This window comes from Monomorium pharaonis, chromosome 6 (genome assembly GCF_013373865.1).
Source record: "Monomorium pharaonis isolate MP-MQ-018 chromosome 6, ASM1337386v2, whole genome shotgun sequence".
Classification (NCBI taxonomy): domain Eukaryota; kingdom Metazoa; phylum Arthropoda; class Insecta; order Hymenoptera; family Formicidae; genus Monomorium; species Monomorium pharaonis.
In genome coordinates this window covers 19,380,905-19,408,043 of record NC_050472.1, presented here as the reverse complement: position 1 = coordinate 19,408,043, position 27,139 = coordinate 19,380,905, and the positions used below count along the sequence as shown (strand labels likewise).

At 40.1% G+C, this 27,139-nt stretch overlaps 1 protein-coding gene across 1 annotated transcript in view; it reads right to left on the bottom strand.

Annotated features, from left to right (window-relative positions):
* The window catches only part of LOC105839130, an 81,341-nt gene that overhangs the window by 28,585 nt on the left and 25,617 nt on the right, over positions 1–27,139 (bottom strand). The window contains exon 4 of the mRNA XM_012685208.3: positions 7,770–7,984. Coding sequence (XP_012540662.2) covers positions 7,770–7,984 — 215 coding nt within the window. The remainder of the gene's footprint in view (positions 1–7,769; positions 7,985–27,139) is intronic.

Here is a 27,139-nt window from a genome sequence, read left to right as displayed (position 1 = left end):
ACATGATTTAGCATATATATATATATCGCGCGGTCCTTTCGCCGTTCTATAATTCCGTTAACGATTTTTACTACGCGAATACTCCGACACAGGATGATGTATCGCGCTGGCAGAAACGCGTTCGCGGAGGGCAGGGAGACGATAATTTAATCGTATTAAAATAATATAGCTGAGGCTGTATAATTTAAATGGACGAATTTATCGCGTCGATTAAACGGCCAATTAAGAGCCATCGTAACCACCAATCTCGATCTTTTATCATGGCGACGGCGCCGTATTCGCTCGCTGTTGACACTGTCATTAAAATGACGTAATCTCTTTTCAAGTCACTCTTTTAGAGGCGACTGATGTCGCGATTGATGAAATATTTATGCGATCGTTCAGTCATCACCGCCGACAAAAGCGCATCGCGCGATTAACATTGCAAGTTGCTGCGCGCGTTGCATCAAGCATTATCCTCATACAATGTGTATCTTACTTAAGGGGATGCTGAAGGCAGTCTGTTTTACCGATTAGGCAATACCGAGATTTTATAACGAGATTTCGTATATATTTCTTTTATAAATTTAGAAATTTTTCCGTCTTCGGCATAGAGTCCAGTTTACAGACTTATATTAATACGTATACTTTAATTCTGGAAAAGGATTTCCAAATCTATAAGAGAAAAACATACGAAATCTTGTTACGAAAATTTTCTAACGAGATTTCGTACGTATTTCTTTTATAAATTTGAAAATCCTTTTCCAGAACTAAAGTGTACGTATTAATATCAGTTTATATTATCGACTCCGATCAAATTTGACCGACACCATAGTCTCTTCTTAACATATTTCATACATTTCTGTCCTTAATTATTAATAATTCAATTATTAATAATTTTCAAATAATAATTTTTAGATATCTTAACCATATACCTATAGTCGTATCCTCTTTCTGTACAGTTATTTTACGTTCAGTGAATAATTACGAAAATGACAGGCATGAAAAACGAGAATATTTATCTTTCTTGAAGGTTATAGATGCGTATTTGCACATTTTTACGTTTGCCAAGATAAACGACCACTCTTTAAATAGTCAAATTTGTTCCGGTCACACGAGTGCATAGCTCGTAAGAGACGTCAGGGCGGTTTTTTTCTTGTTAACAACTGTGTCTTAAATTAACGTCATTCGTTAGGATTAAGTTTGTCCGTGCGTTCTAAATTAGTCGGTGGATTTTCTAACGGAACGGCGGCAGATAAATTAAGCGCATAAAGTTGGGATAAAATAAACACGCGCGCCGCAGGTAGTAGGCGGTGCATAAACGGCGAATGCGTTGCACGCATTGTCGAACTGGTCTGACTACCTCTCTGGCGAATTTTTCATGCGTGATTTGGTATCCTCTTTGGTCAAGGGGAGAGTTACCGAGCTGATTTTATCCGTGTAAAGATAATCGGCCGTGATACGAATCCTCTTAAGGCGAAAACCATTAAACAGGATCTGAGGAAAAACCAACGACTGTTAAAAGTTAAGAATACATGTCGGACGAAAAAAGAAGCTGCAAAAAAAAAACGTAGAAAGGAGCTTCGAAAAAATTATGTTATATAATAACGAGTTTACCTACCGGTGGTACGGTCCGTCTTTTTTGAGGACCTGAGAGAAAGTTACCGATTTCGACAGACTGACCATTTAAATCTCGCGTAGCCATTTCTGGCGAGGAGAGAGACGAGTCTTCCTCTCGGCAAAATTTCACACGGTTCCTCCTGGCTGAGAGGCGGCGCCGCGTTTCTCGGCGACCACATTAAAATTACAAGAAATTGCTTTGCTTCATGTTAATATCCTGGGCTCAATTGCGTGTTAAGGATTAATGACAAATTCAAAAGATTCCAACTATTATTTTAAATAAATTTATATCTAGTTGTGATGTTTCAAATAGCAATTTTTTATATATGTGTGCATGTATCATCTTGCCGATTAATTAAAGTAAAAATATATTTTCATCTTATTTGTAGGGTATATCTTAACGACGGACCTGTTCGTGGAACTTTGAGAAAGCTGAGAGAATTTATATAAATACGAACGCGCACTCAAGGATACAAATTAAGCCGGCCACGGACTTTTACTTTTATGATAGTGGCGTGGGCAAATCTCGCGTCATTGCCTTTAAGATAGCAAACCGGCCCACTCGATGCTCAGCCTAACTCCTCGTCGTCGCTAGTAAATTTGCAAATGGGGAGAAAAAGCGAAGAGCCTCGTAAAATTCATAAGAGGACGATTTTACATCTCAATTCTCGCGGATTTTACTGCCGGCCTCCAACGTAGAATTATTTATGAGAGTTCGTGAGAGCTAGACGAATGCATTAATATGCGATAATGCGGATTTTCAAAAAGTGTCTAATGCAGTTTCTTTCTGCGTGCAAATGCAAAAACTCTTTAAAGTCTTTAGAAATTTCCAAGGATGCACAACGATGAGAATTTGCGTAGAGGAATTTCAAAGTGTATTTTGCCTATAATTTCTTCTGTCTGAGTCCTTCATTACATAAGAAGATATCGAATCGCGCGTATACATGAGAATGTGCACTTGAAGACAATTACGTAAGGATCATGCTGGATTGCCCATATTAAGCCTCTTCTCGCATACCACTTTGTCAGAGCTCATCCCACTTGCAAGTAAAATGAGAAAAAGAGAACTAAATCGTATCTAATTTTGGACATTTCAATTTGTTACTTGTAAAAATTGTTATTGGTTTTCTATATAATTTATCTTAATTTTTATTGCAACTTTTTTCTAATTTTAAATCAATTTTTTGTAAGTAGAAATGACATTGATTACTTTTTAGTCATAGAGAATGATTGAAAAAGAAAAACTTGCAAATTGAGAGACAAACCAATGGTAGAACTAAACAATGAAGTCATTGTTTAGTTGTTTTCAAGTAGATTATACTAACACAAGGATATATAATGAAGAAATTGGAAACTTATGAGAAAATGAAAAATTCTCTCGGCACTCTCATTACAGAATCAATTTCTAGTGGATGAAGAAATATCAATTTCTAATGTATTCTGTTATTGAAATCGCGAATGTATTGCAAGAATAATATTACATACATATAATCTTGATATTAATACTAGAACAACCAAACCCAGCATAATGACGGATTTTAGATTTCCAGATTAAATTACAAAAAGATCTATTAATATAATTCTTGCCGGATTTTTTATTTTTAAATTAATTACTTAAATATTAAATTAAATTAAATTAAGAAGAAAAATGAAAAAAATAAGGACTACATTGAATGCCGGTTGTTTTAGTGTCAAGTAAAAGGATAAAATTATATTTCAGGGAAAGGAAAAAATAAACACGTTAGCGTTCTAAAAAATACCAGTAAATACGAAAACACCTAAAACGTATTTTAATGTTACATTCGCGCTTTTATCCAAAGATAGCCCGATGGCGGAACAGGCGCGAGTTTATGCGCGAGAAAGCCGAAGCTGTGCGACGCCGGTTTAACGCACACGTGCGAAAACGGAACGACGCGTGTTCGTCCGCCGATGATGGTGCGCGCGCGGCTGCCCACGATGGTTCGCGACGCCCACACCGGTGAGAGAGATCCGTCGAGAATCACCGGGAACCGCTCGGTGTACAGCGGAGGTCAAAGACTCCCCCTTACCTTATCCGACCTCGTCTTACGGCGCGGCGTCGTACCGGCCGCGAATTATTGTTCCCTTCGGCGTGCCAGCCCTTAAATTATGCAGCCTCTCGGTGTCGGCGGTAGGTGTTGCCGCCATTAGACGCTAGTTCGAGAGAAGAAAAGGAGAAGGAGAGAGAGAGAGAGAGAGAGAGAGGAAGGGAGGAACTCGCGGTATCTTCACCGTCGTCATCGTCATCGCAACCTTCGCCCTTCCGAGGTTGTGACCGTAGGCGAACGCGGAACAGCGGCGGCGCGGGGAAGCATCGTACGTGTACGTGTGTGCTGGGCAAATAAAATTGTCAGGTGCCACGCTCAGGCGCGCTCGCACCAAAGCGAATTCCCCGGGGTTCGCGTGACTCACGACGACGTACGCAATTCCGGTGAATTCAATTCGTTAAGCGTTAATGACGCAATCCGCCGCTAATCAAGACGGCTACGTACACATGAGAACTCTCCGCTGCGCCTCTTGCCTTGGCGGCGTATACACGTCAGCTCGCATCCGCGCGGGATGCGGATGATTAATATGTCAATACGGTTTGCGATTAGGACACCTTGGCTCGCCTTGTTCCAGCATCCTCGATGATTAAGTTTCTCGGGGTGAAAAGTACGTTATCGTCACCGTGATTACCAAGGGTGGAGGGGGAGGGAAGGGGGAGAACTCGCTGGACGCTTCTAATCATCGACGGTTCCGCATCGCCTCGGGTTCCGCTACGGCGTTATTATCGGCCGATCGAGGGAGCGGACGATCGATTCGTTAAGGAGTCAGCGACTCCACCGCGCCAGCGCGGCGTGCCTTCGGATCTGCGTCGTAGAAGAGCCGTAAAGGACGACAGCTGCGAGCTACGTCGTCGTCCTCTCCTCTTGCGAGAGGGTCTATCTCGCGTTAGTCATACGCCAAATGTGATTCACAGTCGTACCTGGCGATTACTATGCCGTGCATACGTTCGACGTATTGTTTATGCGTGTTTATGCGAGGGCCCTCCAGGGAGGGGGGGGGGAGGGAGAGGGAGCCAGCGGGAAGGAAACCGACAATTAGAAAATCCAACACATGTCTCTACGTCACGCGACACGTTTGCTGCTCCATTATATCAGGCCGGAGGGCGTGGACGACGGCTGTTCTAAACGAAATGAAATCACACCGCGGCAAGCCCAGGCAATCTCTCTCTCGCGCGCGTGAGAACAAATTTACGACAGCTGTTTGAAATAAATTTTAAGGCTGTAGTTCAATTACTTATCCCCCGAGAGACACGCAGGCATTAAGATGCTCGGCTCCTGATGATGCTCGTTTTCTTGCTCCGGAAGGCTGAATAAATAGAAGGCTATGAATTCACTTACGCAGTAATATCGCGTATCGCAATCATCTCGAGTTGGGGTCGGACTTGGCCCCTCGCGATACTCGGATTGCAGAGCCAGACCGCGTACTTTTTTTTTTTTACCCTCGGTTCATTACGGAGTAAATGAAAGAAGGAATCGAGTAGCGGCCCGTAGAAGACACAGACAATTTTGCGTGTATGGCGCAACGTGGAGCACAACCGCGGCATGTGCGAAACCGCCATTTTAACTACCGTCCTGATTAATTTCGGAACGATTTCTCCTCGCGAAAAAAAAAGTGTAATATACCCTGACTTTAATTCTCCAGTAATTAAAAGTAAATAATAAGCTTCTGGCCAATTAAGCTTTAGAAAAACAAATTACTTAGGAAGCTATGTAATCCTTGAAGAATTTCAGGAATTTTAATAAAATTCTCATTGAGAATTTAATTACAAAAAAAAAAATCAGAAATAATGGCGATCTTACATAAATATCTCGTAACGCGAATAATAAAAAGAATACACGACGGCATTTCCACCGATGAAGTCAAAGAAGAGGCATTCGCCCAATCAGCCCGAGGGCAGTGCAATTGAAATGCACTCGGTTCTGATACACCCTGTATAGCTCTCATACGCTCCCAAGAAGAAGGCCGTAAGTCCGGTCACATAACGGTCCAGTTATGGTATGGCGAGGAAGCGATCTCTCGCCTCGACACACGATTCCCTCGTTACACGAACGTGTCCTCCCCTTCACCACCACCATCATCATCATCATCACACCATCGCCACCGTATTTCCCGTCCGCCACTTTGCCTATCCCCCACGGCCAATGCTGATGCGCCTCGTTTCTTCGAGCGTGTACTCGTGCGTGTATTCACGCTTCGATATTCCCTTCCCTTTTTTTTTTCCTCATCGCGAACGTATGGACGATCGCGATCGTTGCAGCGACCGTGATACGTGTCGAGATACATTCGACCACAAACAACAATGTTTCTCCCCCCCCCCCCTCGGTGTGTACACACTGTGGCTGTGATCATAATAATAATAACAATAATGACATAATGACGTAATAACAATAGTTGCGATAACATTAGGCATGTTAATAGCGCTTATTCGCGTGACTGTTGCGATAATATCGCGCTTGTTACATGGGAGTATGTACAGGATTTCCTTCCTCGGGGCATCCTGCAGCATCTTCATAACGAGTGTTTATGTTTATCTCTTTAATTTTTATCGCGCACAGCATTAGCGCTGACAATTGTATTAGCTAATGCTCATCGCCATATGTCGCAGCTATAATTCTTTTACAGAAATATTGGTTTCCTCGTCTCGCGTGATTTTTAGCTCTGTTCCTTTTAATAATACTGTTAAATATAATTTTGAATGTTCTTTCAATTTGCCGATCTATCGAAATACAAGAATATTATTTATAATTTACAAAAAATTAATATATTGCAAATTTATTGTTATTATATATATAGTATTTTAATATATTTAAGCGTGTAACATTGATCTTGATTTTGACTTACTTTTTATCTTTTTCTTGCCTTCTCTAAAAATTAGAAAAAGATAAAAAGTAAGTTAAATTAAGATCAAAGTTATCTACACATTTATGCAAATGGACATGAGCGATTACGATGTAAAAATAGTATGTAAATATGTTAATATTTTCATTTTGCATTAATAAACTCTTTACGCCTGTTGCTCGTACACATGCAATTTTATATAATTTACTAGTGTACACTGATAGAAAAATATATGATATTTACGACGGTAATTGCATAATAAAGTAATTATAGTTAGGAATATCATTTTTATAGTAATTATTACTATAATATTGGTAATAATAACTATATATTTATGGTAAATGCTTATAATGATCATTTTATGGTACAACTAACTGTATAAAAATCTTCATTTTGGTTATAGCAACCATATCACAAGTTGCATAAACTAATATTATGGTTATGAGAACTATAATATAGTTTAAACCAATTATTTTATGGTTTATTGGGGACCCAACCATATTTTATAGTTATTCAATGTAAATTATAGTTATTATTACCAATATTATAGTAATAATTACTATAAAAATGATATTCCTAACTATAATTACTTTACTATGCAATTATAGTCGTAAATATCATATATTTTTCTATCAGTGTACATAAATACGATTTTAATCTCGATCCGAAATATCGCCACAATATACAGGTACGATAAGTTTAGTTCTGAATCAGGTGTGTCGGAATAAGCGAGGGAAATGGAATGAACGAGGCTTGCGTCACAAGTCGAAGATTACGGATTATCGCCTTCACTTCCACCTCTAATCGAACCTCTCCTCTATGCCTTTCAGATAATTTCGATCCGTGTTCGTCATAAAGCAGAAATCGTAGGTAATTACCGCTACCGACGGATACCGGGAAATTACCACAAGGTACTTAAACGGGTGGAAACGCGATAAACCGAATTAAAACGATCGGTCGAAGGTGCAGCCCGGATGATGCAACGCAGTAATAAGGTGGTTGCCTTTCCTCCCACCCTTTCCGCCACCTCTTCCGCGATAATTCCATGGCGCTTGTTAAGATAATGGGTAATAATCTAATTGACTTGCACACGATAATTTACGCCGCTGTTGATCGCCCCGTAAACACGAGGAGGGAGAAAGAGGGAGGAAATATTAGCAATTAAAAAAACTTAAAACATAAATAATATAAGAAAAGTGTGCGTGAAAAAAGTACATGCGCGAGATGTCTCTAATGGTTATGAGATTCGTCGAGAAAAAACTCACCAGTTCGGTGGGCATGGTGTTGCAGGACCTGAGCGGCAAATTGTAGGTGATCGGAACGGGTTGACTCCTGTACTCCTGTAGACAGGAACTGTTTTTCGACAAGCCGCGCGGATACACCAGACCGTGGAAGTCCGTGTTGCCCTCCGTCGAGATGTGAACGATTATCGACTCGCTTGCGCACTCGATCTGCACGGTGCTAGCTATCGCCGCGGTTGCTGGAAAAAAATATAATCGATAAATACATATTGCTTACATGTATTAAATATATAATCATAATATATAAATAAAATATTATTTTGATGTTTCCTCAATGATATCGACACCGATATCATTGACACCGAATATACGTTTTATTAAATGTAATCAGTCAGTAGATTTTAAAACTATTATCTAATCTATTATGCATCGAAAAATAATCGCCGACGATCAATTATAGCACTGCAAATCAGTAAGATTTCACAGATTTAGAGAATACATCCTGTACATCGTGTATATACAAACTTCCCGAACGTTTGAAAGCTAATTTAATTCTTCACAAATTTTTTGCTTCAGCATTTTATGTTAAAAAACGCATACTCTCCCAGGCATTTTAAAAAATGTCTAAAGTAACTGTGATTTCAGAGATTTTAGACGCTAGTCTTTTGAGGAAACGTTTTTCGACCCATGTTTATAGGAAATTTTTTCAAAATTAAATTTTCTATAGAAAATTTAATCTCCAAGTGTACTGATATATATAGGGTGTCCCAAAACATGTGGGTCAACGTCCGTAAAAAGGTAGAAGGGATCGAGAACATAAAAGTCCAATATTGTCTTGTGTTAGGACTTGGATTAGGTCTTGAGTTAGGTTCACCAATAATCGAGGTATTAATTTTTCAAATTATGCGGATGAGAACGCGCCGAGGGAAGAGCTTGTCCGCTCGGGACATAACACGGAAGAAAAAATCTATCGTGAATGTATGATAAGCTTTCATTAATTTACTGTTCACAATTACGATAGAAATTAATTAGATTATTTGCAGATTCCATATGTTAATATCTCGATTATTGGTGAATCTAACCCAAGACAATATTGGACTCTTATGTTCTCGATCCCTTCTACCTTTTTACGAGCGTTGACCCACATGTTTTGGAACATCCTGTATACTAGATACGCACTTTAAATTAACGTAACAAATGCAAGCAATAAAATTGTGAATCTAAATTACAAGTCTGAACCTAAGTGATAGATGTTATCGTCGTATTCAATATAATCGAATTTAGATTATAAATTTTAAATTAGCAGCGCGTCTCCGAACACCGTGTCGATTTCTCAGGCAAGAATGATGTAACGGTGATTACCTCAGGCGATTAATTAATTCGATATCCGCGCGCCATATTCGTGTACACGTCAGATATACTTGAATGAGCAACGACGATAGACGATACGGATCGAATACACCCATCCCTTCTCGTGTATCCGTATCGCCTGGCCATTGTATCCGCTGTACGGTAATTTATCGTTATTAACGCTCGACACGTCGGACAAATCTCAGTTAATAGCTCGGGGTTTAATAACCCCGAGCTCACCTGTTACGAATCGCTCTCGATTTCAAGCTCCGACTCGCGAATCAAATCACGCAGGATGCTCCGTTGCGCGAAGCCGAAGCACCAATTACCGGAGACCGGTAAGCTTTTTACGATTTTTTACTAAAAGAAATTCCGCCACGGCAAGATTGCTGCTTCCCGGTTTAGCGTCGCAAATGTGCCCGCGCCGTAGTCGTCACGTCCTCTCTCGAGGCGCGCACGGGTCCGTAAAGGGGAAGAAAGTCAGAAGACAAGAAGATCCCTCGGGGCGCGGTAAAACGAACAAACGATTATTCGAGACGAAAGCGAGTGTGCGCCGCGTAATTTCGCACTTTGCGGGAATCGTAAAACGCGAAAATGAACAAAACTTCTGCTGTCGATCGCGCGATCGTTACAGTCGGATGAACAGACGGACGGACGGCAGTAACGCGTACGTACGAGAGCTATCGCTTTTCGCAAGGGACCTCGTCGACCTTTCGCGTACTGTCGATTATCCTTGCAAATTTCTTTCCCTTGATATCGCGATCATCGATCTCGGGAACAATTGCAGGATAATATTTGTGTAAGGTACCTGTATGTATCCAATATGGCTTATAAAAAGTTTAGATAATAACGAGTAAACATAGTTTCATATTTAAGAAACAATTGTATGTGTAATTTTTTCATAAGTATGTTAATAAATGCTTAATTAAACATGTTAATTTTTTATTCTGCATTTTTTCAAAAATATTTATAAAAAAGAGGAAAATATATACTGGGCCATATTGGACACATGTATAATGAACATGGCCCAAGTTCTTTTCTTAAATCTTTACGTATGTACTTAAATATATAAAATTGAAAATATTCCAGGTATTTTCTGGTTGCAGAAATGTTTCTTATTTTAAATCCGCTTCTTATATTTCAATTTCGTATTCATCAAAAGATTAGAAAAATCTCCAAAATTTAGGTGAACCATATTGAGTATAGAAACCTTATTATAAATTCTTTTTAATATAATTTATGTAAATATAGATCACAATTTTATAAACTTAATATTTTTGAAATACTTTGTAAGAAAAATAGATTTGTGTCTACAGAACCGCAAATTCGGGTTTTCGAAAGTGCTAGAGAAACATGTCGTTTTCCTCGGTTGATCGATTTTCCGTGGCAAAAATTCACACGAGATCTATGGAAACTCGTTTGCAAGCCGTTGGCTCGCGACTAATTAAGCAATAAAAGTGCGATTCACGCAGCGAAACGCGTGAGCATTGCTCCCGTAGCGTAAAATCATGCGGTAGCCCCGCGTTTCGCATTCGTTCGTTCCTCAACTTCGTGCGATCGCATTACGATCAGCGACAAGAGCTTCAATTAAATGTATTACGTATGAGCCGCGGCAATGGGCGAAATTGCAGAGTCAGGCCGCGTACTTTTGATGAGTGATGAAAATTAAACACGAAATGAGCGCAGATTATCATCAACAACGACGGTTCCGTACACGCGCTGTTGCCACACTCGGCCAATAATGAAACACGTGTCTGACTTATTACTTGCGTATTACATTTTATTTACGCTCGGCAAAATATCGTCTCGTTAGCGCGGTGGAGGAGGAGAGGAGGGGGAGAAGGTAATAAACATAATCGACCAAATCTGCCATCACCAGCGGGAGCGATTAAAACAGCGCTCGTGCACATTCATCGCGTCTAATGAGGCCGAGGATTATCACTCCAGAAAATTCATCACGGCCGTCTCGGAGCAACGTACAGAGGCAGAGACGAGGGGAGGGGGGGGAGGGAGGGAGCGAAGGCACGCTGTGAAATTGGGAGGCTCGCATGCTTCCTCCCACGTGCGCGAGTCGTAACGTAATGACAATAATCATCGGCAGATTATCATTATCAGCCCGCGAAGAGACAATGATGAGAGAGCTGTGAACTTGACTCGCTGACTTTGCCGGCAGTCACGTGTCGAGTGTAATACGCGACGCTCTCTTCCTGTTTCTCTGTCGCGAGGTATCCTAGCCAGCCATTATCCGTGATGGAAACATCCCGACGTGCGGAGTATCAACGATCGCTTCCACGAAGGGAGAGATACTCTCCGCCGGGATGATGCGAATTATATATATTCGTTCGTCACTTGCACCGCAATACGCAAGAACGGTTCTCTGGATTTTTTTTCAACCTTTACTATAATAATTCCGAAGAAATTTTTTCTTGACAATTATATATGTTAAAAAATGTATTCTTAAAAAAATGCAAAAATGCCTTGACTCAAGAATATTTTGCACTTAAACTAGCGCCAAGTATAAATACTTTTTTAAGAATAAATTATTCTTAAGGCAAAATTAAAAATTCTTTTCAATTAAAAACAAAATTTGGTTTAATTAAAGAATAAAATTGCAGTAATTCAACACTAAATGGGCTCGTATTAACTGTAATTTTTGTCTCAATAAGTCTTTTTGTCAAGTTAAGCCAAAATAAATTTAATTTAATTTTATTATATTGTTTTTCTTAAAGTTTCCATTCTATCTTTCTCATTTTTATCGATTATCCCTCTTACAGATTGATATAGTTCAGTCTAGTACTCTAATTTGTCAACGACAAAATCTTCTTCCCGCGCTCTTGACAAACGCTTTTTATTCACTCAAAAAGCGCATTTTGTCCACGAGAAATGCGCCACGTAGCGATGAAGGCATCTATTCGTGCACGCGCCGACCCACCGCCCCCAAATGAATTTACCCAACCTGATATTAGCATGCTATTTTTAATATTATATGGGTTTTTTTTAATAATATAACAATTTTAGAAAAAAGAATACCATCTTAAGAATAAAGTATATTCCACGCAAACCTACTTATTGATGTAAGCGAACGTTTTTATAGTTGAGGATAGTATTTCATGCTCATATCAAGGCACACAGCGTTCAAGATCACAAATTTATTTACAAGATTCATTTTTTGCGTGTACGGAAGCGTAATAAGAGGCATTTAAATATAAATATCGATCGCCACGATATATATGAAAGTGATCGGTTACATTGAGAAAGTACATTATTTATATTCATTTTTTACTTTCTCTCATCCGTGTCGCGCTCTCCCGTGTCATTCACGTCTTGCGCAAGGTGGATAATTACGGAAGTCCCAATTCTCAAAAGCCACGGTTAACACGCGAGGGTTTCCTCGGCGCTATTCAGGTGTCCTCCCTCGTTCGATTGAACGGAGGTACGACACCCGATTGAGCCGAGCGGAGCTGTGACAAGCAATTAACGGCACGCGAAAAGCTAAAGCTGGTCCCCGCCTCTCTCAGGGGGCCTCTTGGGGCCCCGATCATTGGCTCGCCGTCGGAAATATCGAGGTGGGACCCCGAGAGAATCCCGGAATCCGCGAGGAGGTCGACGACCGGCCACGTTCACGCTTCCACGCGATTTATTTCGGCTTTTCGACGTGTAACGGCTTCGATGAAGGAGAAGAAACGAGAGAAGGGAGGTGAGAAGGCCCGAGGTTTATTTTTCGGAGAACTCGCGAGGTTTGGGAATAAAAGTCGCAGCGCGAATGCCACAGGATGAAACAATACCAAACAAATCGCAACAATTGTGCCGCAGTCAAATAGCTGGTTTTAATTTCCTACAATCAAATGACGTACGTTGATCAACACGTATTCTCGTTGGGTGTTATGAAGGCGAGATGCCCTCGCGTGAAAAGATGTTAGATATAGCTTCGAGCCAAGGGTAATCACCACGTAGGTGATCCGCCGCGAGGATATCCCTTACAAATTCCATCATTATATCATCAGGGTTGCGATTATCCGGTATCATCATCCGGAATCAATTCCTACAATACGTACCTAAGAATGTACCGGCTAATGACGCGGTTCCGTCACGACATCTCGCACGATGAAGCGTCCGCGTGGTCCAAGTCAGACCGGGCCGGAAGTCGAAGGTACTTGACCTTTAGACGCACGTCTCTCTCTCTCTCTCTCTTCTCACACACGGACGCGATTTCTTTCGGCTACGTACGCCGAATCTCGGCGGGCGGCGGCGTGAGACAAGGAAAAAAATACTCGACAAATCCTTTCCGCTCGCCGTCATTCTTCTTATTCGATTTTCCATCCCCTCCCCCCCCGCCTTCCGTCCCTCGCGCGCGTACACGCGCGTGTACACGTCATGTTCGGGCTTTCACACACGTAAACCGCGCGGTATTCTTTTCTTTTTCCGCCTCTGACTCACGAAGCAGGTTCCCGAAGGGCGTAACAAAGGCGCGCCGAAGAAGACGTTCCCTCGAGCGAGTGCAATTTGCAAACGACACGCGAACCTCGCTCGCTCGCTACGCGACTTCCGCCGCGCGTTAGAGCCCGGGTACGTTGGCGCAGCGCGCCTTCGCGTTTCCCGTCGCCGCCGCGCCGCCGCGTTGCGTTCCGCTCTTCATTCTTTTCCTTTTTTTTTTTTTCTTTCATCCTCTCGCTTTCGTTAAAATTCATCTTATGCACTTCCGAGCGAGAATTGCTGCCGCCACGAGATCTCCCTGATTGCGGAGACGCGATGAGAGAGCGGCGCTGCGGTGTCAATTCCAACAACCGAGAACTATATTACCGGATAATATCGAGCCGGGGATAACTACCACACGCGCAACATGCTCTTGTTATGAAATGATTACCGCGTGACGTTTGCACGTTCTCCGGCGCATTTCGTCCGTGCACACACACGAAGGTAATAGCCCCCAAGTAATAGCCTGACGAAGCGACGATGTTGCAAATTGAAAGTCGCCTCGATTATCTACTTGAGATTTTTCTTTCAAACGCCAAGTGAAAGAATGTAACGTTTATTATAGGACTGCAAAACGTAATTATAAATTCGCGATGCACGCGAGTGCACGAAGTAAAAAAAAAAAAGTGTATTAATGTCGTAGACTCGGCAAAAAACTATTGATTGGGTACAATAGCAAATTTTGTGTTTACGTTAAAGTCGGTCCTTGTTGAATTTTCAACATGCCCAAGCGTTAATTTAAAACGTAATATCATTGTTATTTGAATATTTGGTGTTAAATTAGTATTCAACACTTCTTAGTGTTAAAATGACACAATTTATGGATAAATAAACAAAATCTCTTATTTAAAAAAAATGCATGTAAAGTCAATCGCTCTCGAAATTTATTACTGTCGCTTTTCCACGATGCCGATTCTCTCGCTGTGCTTAATTCGTGCGAGCCCAGCTGCTCAGCTGTCATTGCGATTGAATTTTGACAGCTGTCAAAATTGTATAGATAGTTATCTACACAATTATCGTTGTAATTTATTTTTTACTTTTTAAAAATGCACGAAGTAAGCGCAACCGTCTGTGGTCTGTGGTGTCTAGCAACATAAAAAATAATGTAGTTTTAAAACAAGCATTCTGAGGTTAATGCATCAAATGTTTCAACATATTATAAATGTCAATTTCACCGAAAAAACTTGTCTCTACACTCTGTGTCCAAGTGTTACATTTCTTTGTATTAATTTTCAGCATAATGTTTGTGTTACTTTCTAACATATTCATCTTGTGTTGAATTTAACACAAATTTTTCAATTGTTCACGGCTTTTTTTTTTAAGTGGACGAATTTACAGACATACAAAGCGTTTGTATTTCGCAATGACGTTCGCGCGAAACGAATCGAATGTATCCTAACTGGATCTTGCCTAGATCCTTCAAGATAAAGGATGAAAGACAAAGCGTGCGTTGTACATGCGTATGAATTACGCAACGACGTGCCGCAATCTCGTACGTCACGGATTCGGATGAAATTCGAACCCGAGCTGACCGTGCGTGCCTTTGTATCGCGACGCGCGATACTTTTTCTCAATTCCCTTGCGGTTCAGCGACCTCCGACGTGTTACGTTACGTTATAATTAATCTGACTCCCTGCGAACACGTAATTCAGGATGCTAAAATGTGTGTAGGGGGGAAATTAACAGCAATCTTCCGTAAATGCCGTTGCGAATTACATTGTGTTCCACCGACTGCAATCTACACCATTAAATCTCTTCGGGCGCTGTACGAAGATGGAAAAATTAATTATAGATAACAATTAGTAAATGTAAATATAAAGCGCGACGCGTTACTTATAAAAGCATCATTATGCGATATTGCACACGATGCGTATAAAATTCAACGCGCGCGGCGAACTTCGTAACGGAATCGAGATTTACAAAGCTCATTCCGCGCCGCGAAGGAAATGGCATCGTAAATGTAACGCTTATGCCGAGGAATTAGCGAGCTCGATCGTAGGAACGGTGAAACGCCGGCGACTATAATACAGACACGCACAGTTATGCAAGAATCCGGTGCCTTTCGTGCGTGAGATTTTAATGCGTCACGATGGACACGAGCGGCATAAGTTATCGGGAACAGAACTGAACGTCCGTCGGCGACGTCGGGGGAGGGCCTTCCTGTCGTCGAACTCGCTTCGCCAACGGAGACGAGACCGCGCACGCGGCGAAACGCGCACGCGATTCCCCGGAAAAACGCGTAGAAAATTGCGCGAGTAATAGACCGTTCGGATTTTATTATTACTGCGTGTACACACGCGCGCGACGCGAAGGATTGCAGAATTTGTTGTCTCCCTTCCTCGAGGAACGAGTCGTAAGGAATTGCAGAGTTATTTACGTTTTCGCAAGAAATCCGTAATTATCGCGTCGATAAACTTGGCCCCTCGTGAATAATCGATCCGATCATCGAGAGAGGAAATGCGGTTCGCGATATGAAACTTGAGATAAACGAGGCGAATGAGGCTAACGATCAAAAATTTAGAGACGATTAAGCATAATCGCCGAATCTCGCTGCGAGAATTCTCGTAGCGAAATCGGAAGGGCTGCGCACAGAAAAGTTTATTCTCGTACTAAGAAATGGAGTTTCTCATTTTTTAAATCTTCTTTTTTCAAGTAACGATAATTTTTGCAAAGAATATCTCCTTAACGAATAGTTTTTAAATACGCTTAATTATTACTTACTTAAAACAAGTAAAATTTATTTTAATTATTTTCTGCGTACACACAGAAAAATGTGTACTTGAAATAAATAAGTAACAATATTACTTATTTTAAATTATTCATAATAAGTTTATATATCCGCAAATCTATCGTGAATTACTCATTATGAATAACAAGTTTGTTCAAAATATATTCTGAATCCTATAATAATATAATACTTCAATTAAGAATATAAAGGTTGTGATCCATTTAATGCTATACCATAAACGCTTCGAAACATTAATTCTTTCTTCTAATTGATTCAAAGCATTTGTAGCGTCAAGTGAATCGCACCCTAAGTTAAAATAAAAATTTGATTTACTTATTTACTTTGACTTTTCTTCAATTCAATTTTATAATATTCTCCGAGGAAGTATCAATTCTTTTTTTTTCCAAGTATATGACAATAAGTTTTTCTGAAAGTTGTGACAAGTATTTTTTAAGACTGTTAATCAAGAAAATATTCTTTATTAAAGATAACCGTTACTTGTTATAAGGGAAAAAAAGGTAAATTGAGTAATCGCTTTTCTTGGCAGTAGAGTAAATATTTTCCTGTGTGTGACGACTCGGGAGAGGAAGCGCCCCGCGGCGAGGCGAGCACCCACGTAAAACCACCTAGATCGTTAGGAGCGTTTCGGCGGAGATCGCCGGATGTATCTTTACGAAATTCCCCCTGAAATCCTGGCGGCTCGCGCCTTCCAGATCGCAAAGATATTAAGCATTAGCCTCAAGTTTCATAACGTATTCATCCGATAATCAATCTGACTTTCTAATTCGTTGCTGCGTTACGACAATTGCATCTTCCGTACAAGTGTCGAGTAAACAAAACCTGACCTCTCCGTGCATTTCTACCAATGTGGACTAACTTTAATCCCGGTTTGCATAACTAACCTTTCATCTTTTTCTACACGGAGAGAATTTTCTCTTAAAATTTACCCTCAAAATCTGATAATTGTGGGATAATGTGTGACCTCAAGAAATTTTACTATACTTTTTAGTAAAATTTACTATACTTTTAGTAAATTTTACTAAGCAGTATAGTAAAATTCCTCGAGGTCACACATTATTCCACAATTACTAGATTTTGAGGGTAAATTTTAAGAGAAAATTCTCTCCGTGTAGTTCTAGGAATTATATTTTTAAAAAAACTGATGAAAAAGTAAAAAATAAAAGTAAAAAAAATATGAAAGATACAGTTAAGCTACATTGGCAGAAACAGATATTAATCATCTGGCTTCGAATTAAATTGCTGCTGTGTCGTATTCAGCGCCCGTCTTTTAACATTGCTCGCAGAACGTAATAATACGTCGTTCAATGTATCACGAGGCAACAACAATAGCAGCAGCAGCAGCAGCAGCAGCAGCTCTGCTTTTGAAAATCATGCAAGGAGTAGCGGTAGTTTCCGATGGCGACGACCTGGAATTAGAGACGAATTATGCAAGTGCGCGCACCGTATGCTCTAACGATCGGTCAGCGAATTCCGTTAGAGCTGCAAAACCCACCATCTCCATCGGCTCTTATAACTGTCATACTGCACGCGTTTCACGTCCGCATCGTCCGCATCGAAGTCCCGCTAGCGACCGGAAATGACAGTGCGGAGACTCTTCCTACGCGCGGAACGTTATATTATATAACGCAGTTTATTGTATCATCGTTTATCGCGGTGAATGGCGGGATACCGCTTTTCGCGAAAAAAAAAAACTTGAATTCTTTTATCGCGTCGTATGCATTGCGTGCTTATTACTAGAGGTACTCGTGCTCAAGACGCGCCTGCACTTCCGCCGAATGAACTCTTCCGAGTAACGTTCGGCGAAGAGGTGAGCGCGTCGCATACGTTATACGGTGCCGAGTGCAAATTTCCACGAAGAATGCACGGGGCGTAAATACGTGTACGTAAGTGCACCCTTCCGGTGCCAAGAACCGTCGTTTTCCGTTAAGCCGGAGGTTACAGGCGCGCGACACCCGCGTCTTTCTCTCTCGACGAGATAATCGCGATGACTATCCGTCGCATAATATAATTCGAGGTAATGATCGCACAGCCGCAATTGCCACAGGTGTAATTAGAAAAATTTTAATAATCTTACTTTCCGTTACTTTCCACGCAATTAATCATTTAATTGCCGCAACTCGTAATCAATCATAAGCTGATGTGTAACGGGGTTTGATATCAAGATGTAGAATTAAGTGTGAATTATGTCCGTTATCTAATGTAATTCAAAAGATAAAAGATTCAAAAATGAAGAAAAATGTGTCTGTAATATTACGAAGTTTTGTTATATCGATATATACACAGAAAAAAAAAGAATATTCTTGTTTTGACAATATCATATTGACTTTTTTTTTTTTAATAGAAAAATTTATAACTTGTATTATTTGCACAATTTGTTTTATTGTTGATTCCTAAAAAAAAAAAGGTCAAAGACCTGGAATTTCCAATGGGTCTCATAAACCCACGTGCGCAGCTCTAAGATTAAACATATGATTCTACTCACGTTAGTTTCAATATAATATTCGCATTGCGGTAAGAGCATTAATAATTCAATTTGCCTCATGCGAAATCATAAATTTAAACAACAAAAAGCGTACAGTTATGCGCACACAAACTGTGTGAAAATCCAGCAAGACTATGTGTCTGACCTATGATCGAGATTACAGTCCTAGATGCATAAACAGAACGTGCCTAGCGTACCGAGTGGATCCCGTCCCTAACGCGAGATCCTGGACCTTTACAAACGCTTTATATCGTAGATGTCAGGCGGCGGCGCGATCTAAAAGCACCGCCGTGTTATCTCGTCTCGCGGGTTTCAATCTTCAACAGAAATCTCTGCCAGCGTTTTGAAAGAAAGGAAAAAATTTTTTTAACAGGATAACCGCAAGAAAGAGTCGCGCGTAACGATCGGCGATTCGCGCGACGAATTGCGTTACGCAATGGGTTACGTATGCGGTACGTGAAGACGCGCAAGGTTACACCTTACACGGGCTGTGACCGGTATACATCGCCGGTAATTTACGAGCTACGATCCGTTATTCGGACTACAGTTCCGGGAGTCTCGTCAAAATTCATGTGACCGGCGAAAAATTGCGCTCACGTATGTGTGCAAGATTGAAAGGCACGTGGAATCGGCGTCGAAATCCTCATAGCATAAAACATTAGCGCAATACTAAGAAGTAATGTATAAGGTAGACGCTTATTTAGCCAGCTTGATTGTTTAAACAGCAATATTGGTTCCATATCGGTTCAACGTTGGGCCAATGTTAAATCATTCAATTTTTCATGCAGGATCCCTAATTGAAACTAATATTTTACTATCAATACTAGCGTTACATTGGGAAAACATTGCGCTTCCAATATAACCAATGTTCCAGCCAATATTAGCCAATACACTGCCAACGTATTTTGCTACTAGGAAAGTGTGACGCGTCTACGAGATGGCGGTGAGGTACAGAGCGCGAGAATCGACGAGATTTCGCGGAAATTCCAAGGAAATTGGATTAGGAAATGAAACCGTCGAGCGACCAATCGCACGCGAGAAAAGTATCGGGCAATCACGCCGGGATCCCCACATCGTCGAGGGTATACGAGGATGCGGCGTAAGAGCGTATCTGGCATACGGGCAACTGCTCCGAGAGAACTGCCTGGTGCCAGGATGCCAGAGTAATTGCCGCGACCTTGAAAAGGCGAGCAAATTGTGCGAAACCGGCAAAGTACTAAATCAACATCATCCGCGGGGGAGATAGTATCCCCGGAAGATACCTATCTCGGGGATACCTGGCGAAACTTTTTATGAGGCAAATAACGTTGCGAACGGGATATACATCGATATTGGATGCGAGAAGATTGCCCGGCAATCCCGGCTGCCTTGCAAAAACGCAGCTCCGAATCCGATCCCGTAAACGTGATTGCCGCAATGGATCGCCGGATGGATCTCAATGCAATTTCGTACGTCCACAAACGGTCTCTCTCCGTTCCGATTCGGGAGAGGAACGGTACACGGATAAAACGTTACGACGATTCGGCTTCCAGAAAAAAAACAAAAAAAAAACGGTACCGTAAATCTGCCGCCCTTCCGTCGCGTGTTCACACGCCACGCTCTGTTGTAACGTTTAGTCGGAATCCGGTGTGCCAGACGCGATTAAACGAATGGTCGAAACGACCGGAAGGAAGCGGCAGTTTAGTAATCCGGACTGCTACAAAAAATTAGGCGCCCCCCCCCTCCCCCGCACTTCCCCGCCGGGGTTTGTCTTTCCCGACGCGAAACAAAGGCACCGATTGCCCGCTCGGCTCTCCCGCGATGCTTATCCGTGGAATCAACGCGTCGCACCGCACCGCATCGCATCGCATCGCATCGCGCGCCACGGCCCTGGCCGGCTCTCTCGTTATCTCTTCACGATTGCCTCGCTTCCCGACCTCCCACCGACGGCGTCATCCGCCGTTTAAATCTTCGAAGCACGGATATTGCGTTCGTAAAAGACTTAATAGCCCAACATTACCCAGAAGCTGCCTCTCTTGAATGAAAAAGAAAATCCTTGTCTTTGTCTACATTGATTAATTGTTTTGGGAAAGGAGGGGGGAATCTTAAAGATGCTTCTAAGCATCGACATGTTAGTAATCGTGTTTCAAGACTGGCAAAGTTGTCGACACGCATAACAATATAAGTTAAGATTCGAATGTTAACCCTAGAACGTCGCGCCGGGATAATTTTGTTATACTCCATCATGAATTGGAATTTATCTTCTAATTTAACAGGTGAAGGGATTGACTCGGAACAGCGACCATAATTCAATTTAAAGTCTTAGAAATGGAAAGGAACATTAGCTGGTGTCAGAGTGTATCGGTTCCGAGCAATGCAGACGTAAAGTGGAAGTGAGGTACGTCGATACCCCAGTCTACCGTTCGTATTTATATTTCATTCGGATACCGCTATACGAAACACTGTGTTTTTTCGCATCAAAGCGACTTTTCCCATACTGCTTGTCTACATCTTATTGTTAGGGTAATAAATGTGTTTACATATATTAACTCTTTGTATTAGTGGCATTTCTTGCATTAAAAGTTGCTTACTTGGAATCATAAAGATATTTTAATATTTCTTTCCTTTTAATAATGTATTTTATCTCTACTGATTGTGAATTAAAAAACAGACATTTTTTTACTATTTTAAAGCAGAAAAAAGATTGTGTCTATTCATTTTTTCCTTTTTCTTAAGCTAACGTTTTTCTCAACTTTTATTTGTCAAAATAATTATACTTTATAAACAATAGCCAAAGTCCATTTTATCCCGATTCTAGATCTATCCTTTACCTTTCCGAAACCGTTCTTTTTTTTTAATTCGTTAAAAATTGACGAAACTACGATAGATTAAAAAAAAACTCATTTTTCCACTATTTTAAAACTTTATTTTGTTTAAATTAGTGTTTAACGTTAATTCAATGTTAATTAATATTATTGTGAATTATACCATTGTCTTCGTCGTGAAAAAACGAAAAGATTCATACAGCACAATATTGTCTTCAATCCATTTGTTCAACGTAGAACGCTTGAGAAAGAATGGGATAACTTTATAATCCATGTGCCGTTTGAAGGAAAAAAAATAGTTTACCGTTCTAAAGTTGATAGAAAAATTATATTCAGCACCAAGACCCGTTGCAGACCAAAATAAGCAATCTTAACATCCTTTGTCTTTAAATTTAATATGTTAATTTTTTTTTCATGTAGCGCAAACTAACATTGTGTGATTATAATAGGCTTTGTTAACGAAATATTCAAGTAATTAATTTTTTATGGTTCAGTATTAGCTATTACAAATGTTGTTAAAAAAAGAATGCATATTGAATCAAAACTTGTATGGAAATATGAAAATAAGTTGTACACTGAAAAGAGTCTTGTTGAATTAATTGGAAATCTAGTAGGCTCAACCAGAATCTGATTAAACCTACCAGATTTCCAATTAATCCAACAAGACTCTTTTCAGTGTACTTCTAAACATGTACCCCGTAATAATAAATAATAATCTATCATATAAATATCTAAAATAACTTTGATATTTTTCTTGGTATTGCCACTTAATAAAAGAACTACTATCTACCTATTAATTTAAAAACACATAAATTAGTTTCGTTATCATTTCAATCACAATAAATATGTGTATAAAAAAAAAATATAGATTTGTATCTGATCTTAAAAAATCAGAATTTTAAATCTATTTTTTCTATTTCAATTCACTAGAGCTGGTAAAGAAGGTTTAGAGTTGGAGACTTTAAATAATGGAAAGCAGAAATTAACTTGTCATTCGGTATCAGTCTGTCGTTAAATCATTCGCGTACATGACTGCATACTTGCGCGTAGCATCGCCAAGAATAGAAAAAAAAAAGAGAGAGAGAGACTCCTTCCTTTTTCCAACTCGGACGCATTCCCGCAGCCTTGGCGCGATCGACTCGCTTCGGTGCGTATCCTCGTACTTCGTCGCGGTACTCCGAAGACGCTTCCATATCCGCCTTCAACGACGGTTCCACAGGCGTTGCACGCCCTATCATTCGTTACGCTGCCAGCCACGTTGGCTCGCTTATTTTGAATAATAGTAAATCGACGCCGGACGCCCCCCCGCCGGACGTTTTCCGCTTCTCTCCGCGAAGGTTCTTCGACGGTTGCGGTCTGACAACCTTGACGCCCGGACGTCACCTTTGCACAGAGGGGAGAAGATTACTCCCTGCTCTGGTTGTCGTTCACAATGGATGGAGTGCGTGTCTTCGGTGGAGTGCGAAAAGCGATCGCTCGAGTAAATCGCAGAGAGATCGTCGGTAATCCTTTTCCGGATGCTTAACTCTTCCACTGTCCCGTGTACGTACGATACACTGGTTATAACATCATGCATCGTGTATGATATATACGTTTTATTTTTGAAACACGCATGCATCAGGGGAGACGCATTAATCTCTATATTTCATCTCTATATCTCTATACCTCATTTCTCTTTTATAGGAGACTTATTACAGCATTTCAAAGCTCTTTCTCTTCGAGAAACATTTCTCATTAAACAATAAATATTAATTTAAAAAATTTGTTTCTAATGCAAAAAAAAAATAAAACTTTAATATTACAGTGAACAAAGATAATTTGTTGTCATTTTCAGAGAATAAACTTTCGTCTACACTATGTGTAATAAATATCTTTATTATTTATAAAAAAAATATTCATCACTATTCTCATAATAATGTAGAATTTGAACAAGTTCCTCCCCTCGTATTTTTTTAGCCATTAAATAGCGCGATTTTAATTTCTTTATCAAATAATGTACAATTTCAAGTTTTTAAAAGTTTAAAGAAAAAAAAGTTAATTTCAACAAGCACAATCTGGCATCGATGTCTGCGTGAAAATGAACCTTTCACTAAAATTTCTTAATTTTAACTGAAAACGTGAGACTTAATTAAAAAAACGACTGGACAGTGAAAGGGTTAATTACGGCTGTACACGCGCGAGAAATCGCGACGCTTGGTTTGTACAATTACACAGTTATTGCATGATGCGTACATCTCGCGTTATTGCATTCTATCGCGCGAATCCGTAACGGCCTTCATAACGACGAATACCCATTATTCGAATTACGTCGCCTTTTAATTTCAGAAGGTCATCTCTCTCAAACGAATCTAGGAATCTAAATATTTTTAATGCGCGATACTCAAAATAAAATAAATTGAAAATTTTGAAGGAGTATTTTATTCATTTTCATTATTTTTGTTCATTATACTCGTAGGAAAGTAAATAAATATTCTCCTTTTAATGAAATCGCTCATATAGTGTCTCGGATTTTGCAGCGGGATCTAACGAGTTTTGACAGATACAAATTTTTGACGTACGTACACGCACCTAAAGCCCTCGATTGACGATAAACTCTGCGAAAAGAGAGAGAGAGAGAGAGAGAGAGAGAGAGAGGAGGGGGGGGAGAGGGAGAGCATCGCCGCGCGACGCCGGAGTTGAATTAATTGCACGCTGCATTTCGCGCCGGAACCAGCGCCGCGGCTGTACGGCGCAATTACTTCGATTTACTATCCGAGGTCGCAGCGGTGCTGCGGCGGAGATTCCTGCGCGCAATGATATTTCCGTCGACGCCATTCGTCACACCGGGGCCTCGGCGCTCGCACCGCGGCGCGAATCGCTTGCCCAGCGTTAAACTCTCCTCTCGCGCGCCGGCCCGACCGGCCGATTTACCGTGTCGACGTAATGCCGGCTCGATAATTGATGACCCTGCAGTCGGGTCTGTTTCTGGTCGCGCAGCGAAATTGCGAGAGGATCATCGGGGAAAGAAGCCAACGGTTGGCCTCAGGGTTGGGCCCCCAAGGTCCCCTCCCTACCTCCACGCATACCTCCGCGCGAGGAGATTCGTGAGAATCCATCGCCCGTCTCTCAAAAGGAATTTATGAGATAACAGATCGTCGATCCATTATCTCATATTTTAATCGACATTCAGATACGTTCGCGCGCGCGCGCGCACGCCAATTATGTATTCTACCCGGTAACGCGGTAATCGTCGATGCTTCAGTGAGATCGTATCCTCCAATTTATTTCAATTACGTTGCTTGTTTTGCTACATTTCTTTTTCTAGTACGCGTCAAGGGGAGAAGAGTAAAACGGAAAAAAATTGATCAATAACTCGTTGTAGAATAATGATAGACAAACCTTGTGCTAAATAAGATAACAAAGAAGATATAAACAAAGGACGAAAAGAGATATAATAGAAATATTAATAAAAATTATCGTAAAGTATTATGTGTGTAATAAAATAGTTTTCAGGGAGAGAATTGCTTAGCGAAGCAAAACATCGAAAGAAATAAAGACGTCAAGCGTGAGTGCTGGTCGACACATTAGTCTCTCGTGATTCTAACGGCTCTGCTCGTCTCCAAATTGATTCTTACGCAAGCGACGTTTGCGACTAGGCGTCGCAAACGTCGTGTAGCAAGAATGAATTGTTGTGAATTCCACGCGAGATGTACCGTTATCGGTTCGGACGGTCTCAAGTAAACGGAACGGTATATATCCCTCCTCGTGATTCTTTTACACGCGTTTCGAACCCCCACATACACAAGGAGAGAAAGAAAGAGAGAGAGAGAGAGAGAGAGAGAGAGAGAGAGAGAGAAAAAAATTATTCTATTGCCAAGAAAAGCGACTATTTAATTTACTTTTTTATTATAATAAGGAACGGTTGTCTTCCATAAAGAGTATTTTCTTGATAATAGTCTTAAAATATACCTATGACAAATTCTAAAAAAACTTGTCATATACTCTTGGAGAAAAAAGAATTGATACTCCCTCGAAGAATATTATAAAATTGAATTGAAGAAAAAAAGTAACAAGTAAATCAAATTTTTGTTTTAATTTAATATTCTTAATTAAGGTATTAAATTATTAAGATTCAAAATATATTTTATACAAATTCGTTAACTTACGATTAGGTTTGTGGATATATAAACGTATAAATTATTTAAAATATAGTAAATGATGTATTTATTTAATTCAAGTGCACATTTTTCTGCATGTATACAGAAGTTTACTTTAAGTAAATCTTGTTTCAATTAAATGACGAGTGTATTTTAAAAACAATTCATCAAGGAAATATTCTTTGCAAAAATAACCGTTACTTAAAAGGAGAAAACTAAAAAAATGAGAAACTGCTTTTCTTAGCATGAGAATACATTTTTCCGTGTACATCCGCTTCCTCGCGATCGGAGATCCTAGCTAAATAGAACGATAGCGCCCTAATTCCGACGGTCGTTTGTCGACACCTCGGAACTTCCGGGGAGAAGCGCGACGAGCCGTGACGAGCAGGGGATCGATGCCCGCAAATCTCCCCCTTTGATCAGACGCACAATCGTTCGGACGATCGCTTCACAAACGATTCATTGGACGACCTCCACCCGGATTACTCGCGGAGAGAATGATGGTATACGACCGTGACGGAAAATACAAAGTGAATGGCATACAAGATTAATAATTAGAATAGAAGCAGAGTTCACAATCGATAACGTGGCGTGATGTATCTATTTGAGTACAGAATCTATTTGAGTTACAGAAATGTACATAGATGGTTGTCGATTGAAATCTGCTGGGAAGAATTTGGAAATTTCTGTGCGAGTTTTCGTTAAATTCAAAATATTAAATAAATATTTATATATATATATATATACAGAAAAAAAACTAATATAGCCAATAACATATGTAATTGCGGGCTGCCAACTACATAAAATACTCAATGCAATAATATTTGTTATTAATGCAAATACAATGTTAATTGATACTGCAATAGCATATATTATTGTATTGAGTATATCTGTAATTGGCAGCAATAACATATCTTATTAAATATATTACAATTTTTTTCAGGGTATGTATCCCCTAGTCTACAATAAAGATTTAAGCTTTAAACTGTAAGAAATTGATCAATCACAATTGAGTATTCTTATAAACATCGAATATGATTGGTCAGTTTCTTGTGGTTTAAAATTTAAATCTTCATTGTACACTAGGGGTATATGTGTGTGTGTATTTATTTTAAATTATATATATATATATATATATATAAACAATTTAAAATAAATACTCAATTGAGATTGACGATCTGGGAAGTTTTTCAATTTAACGTTTTAAAAGGAGCTCCATCTTTATGTGTATATATATAAACATTAAATTGAAAAACTTCCCAGAACGTCAATCTCGATCGAGGAAATATTTTAATTGGACGACTAACGGGCCGCGACCGTTAACTGACTTACGGACTATCGTAATTACACGCGTCAGGTGTTGATTTTCGCGTGTAAATGGATTGTGAAAACCGATCAGA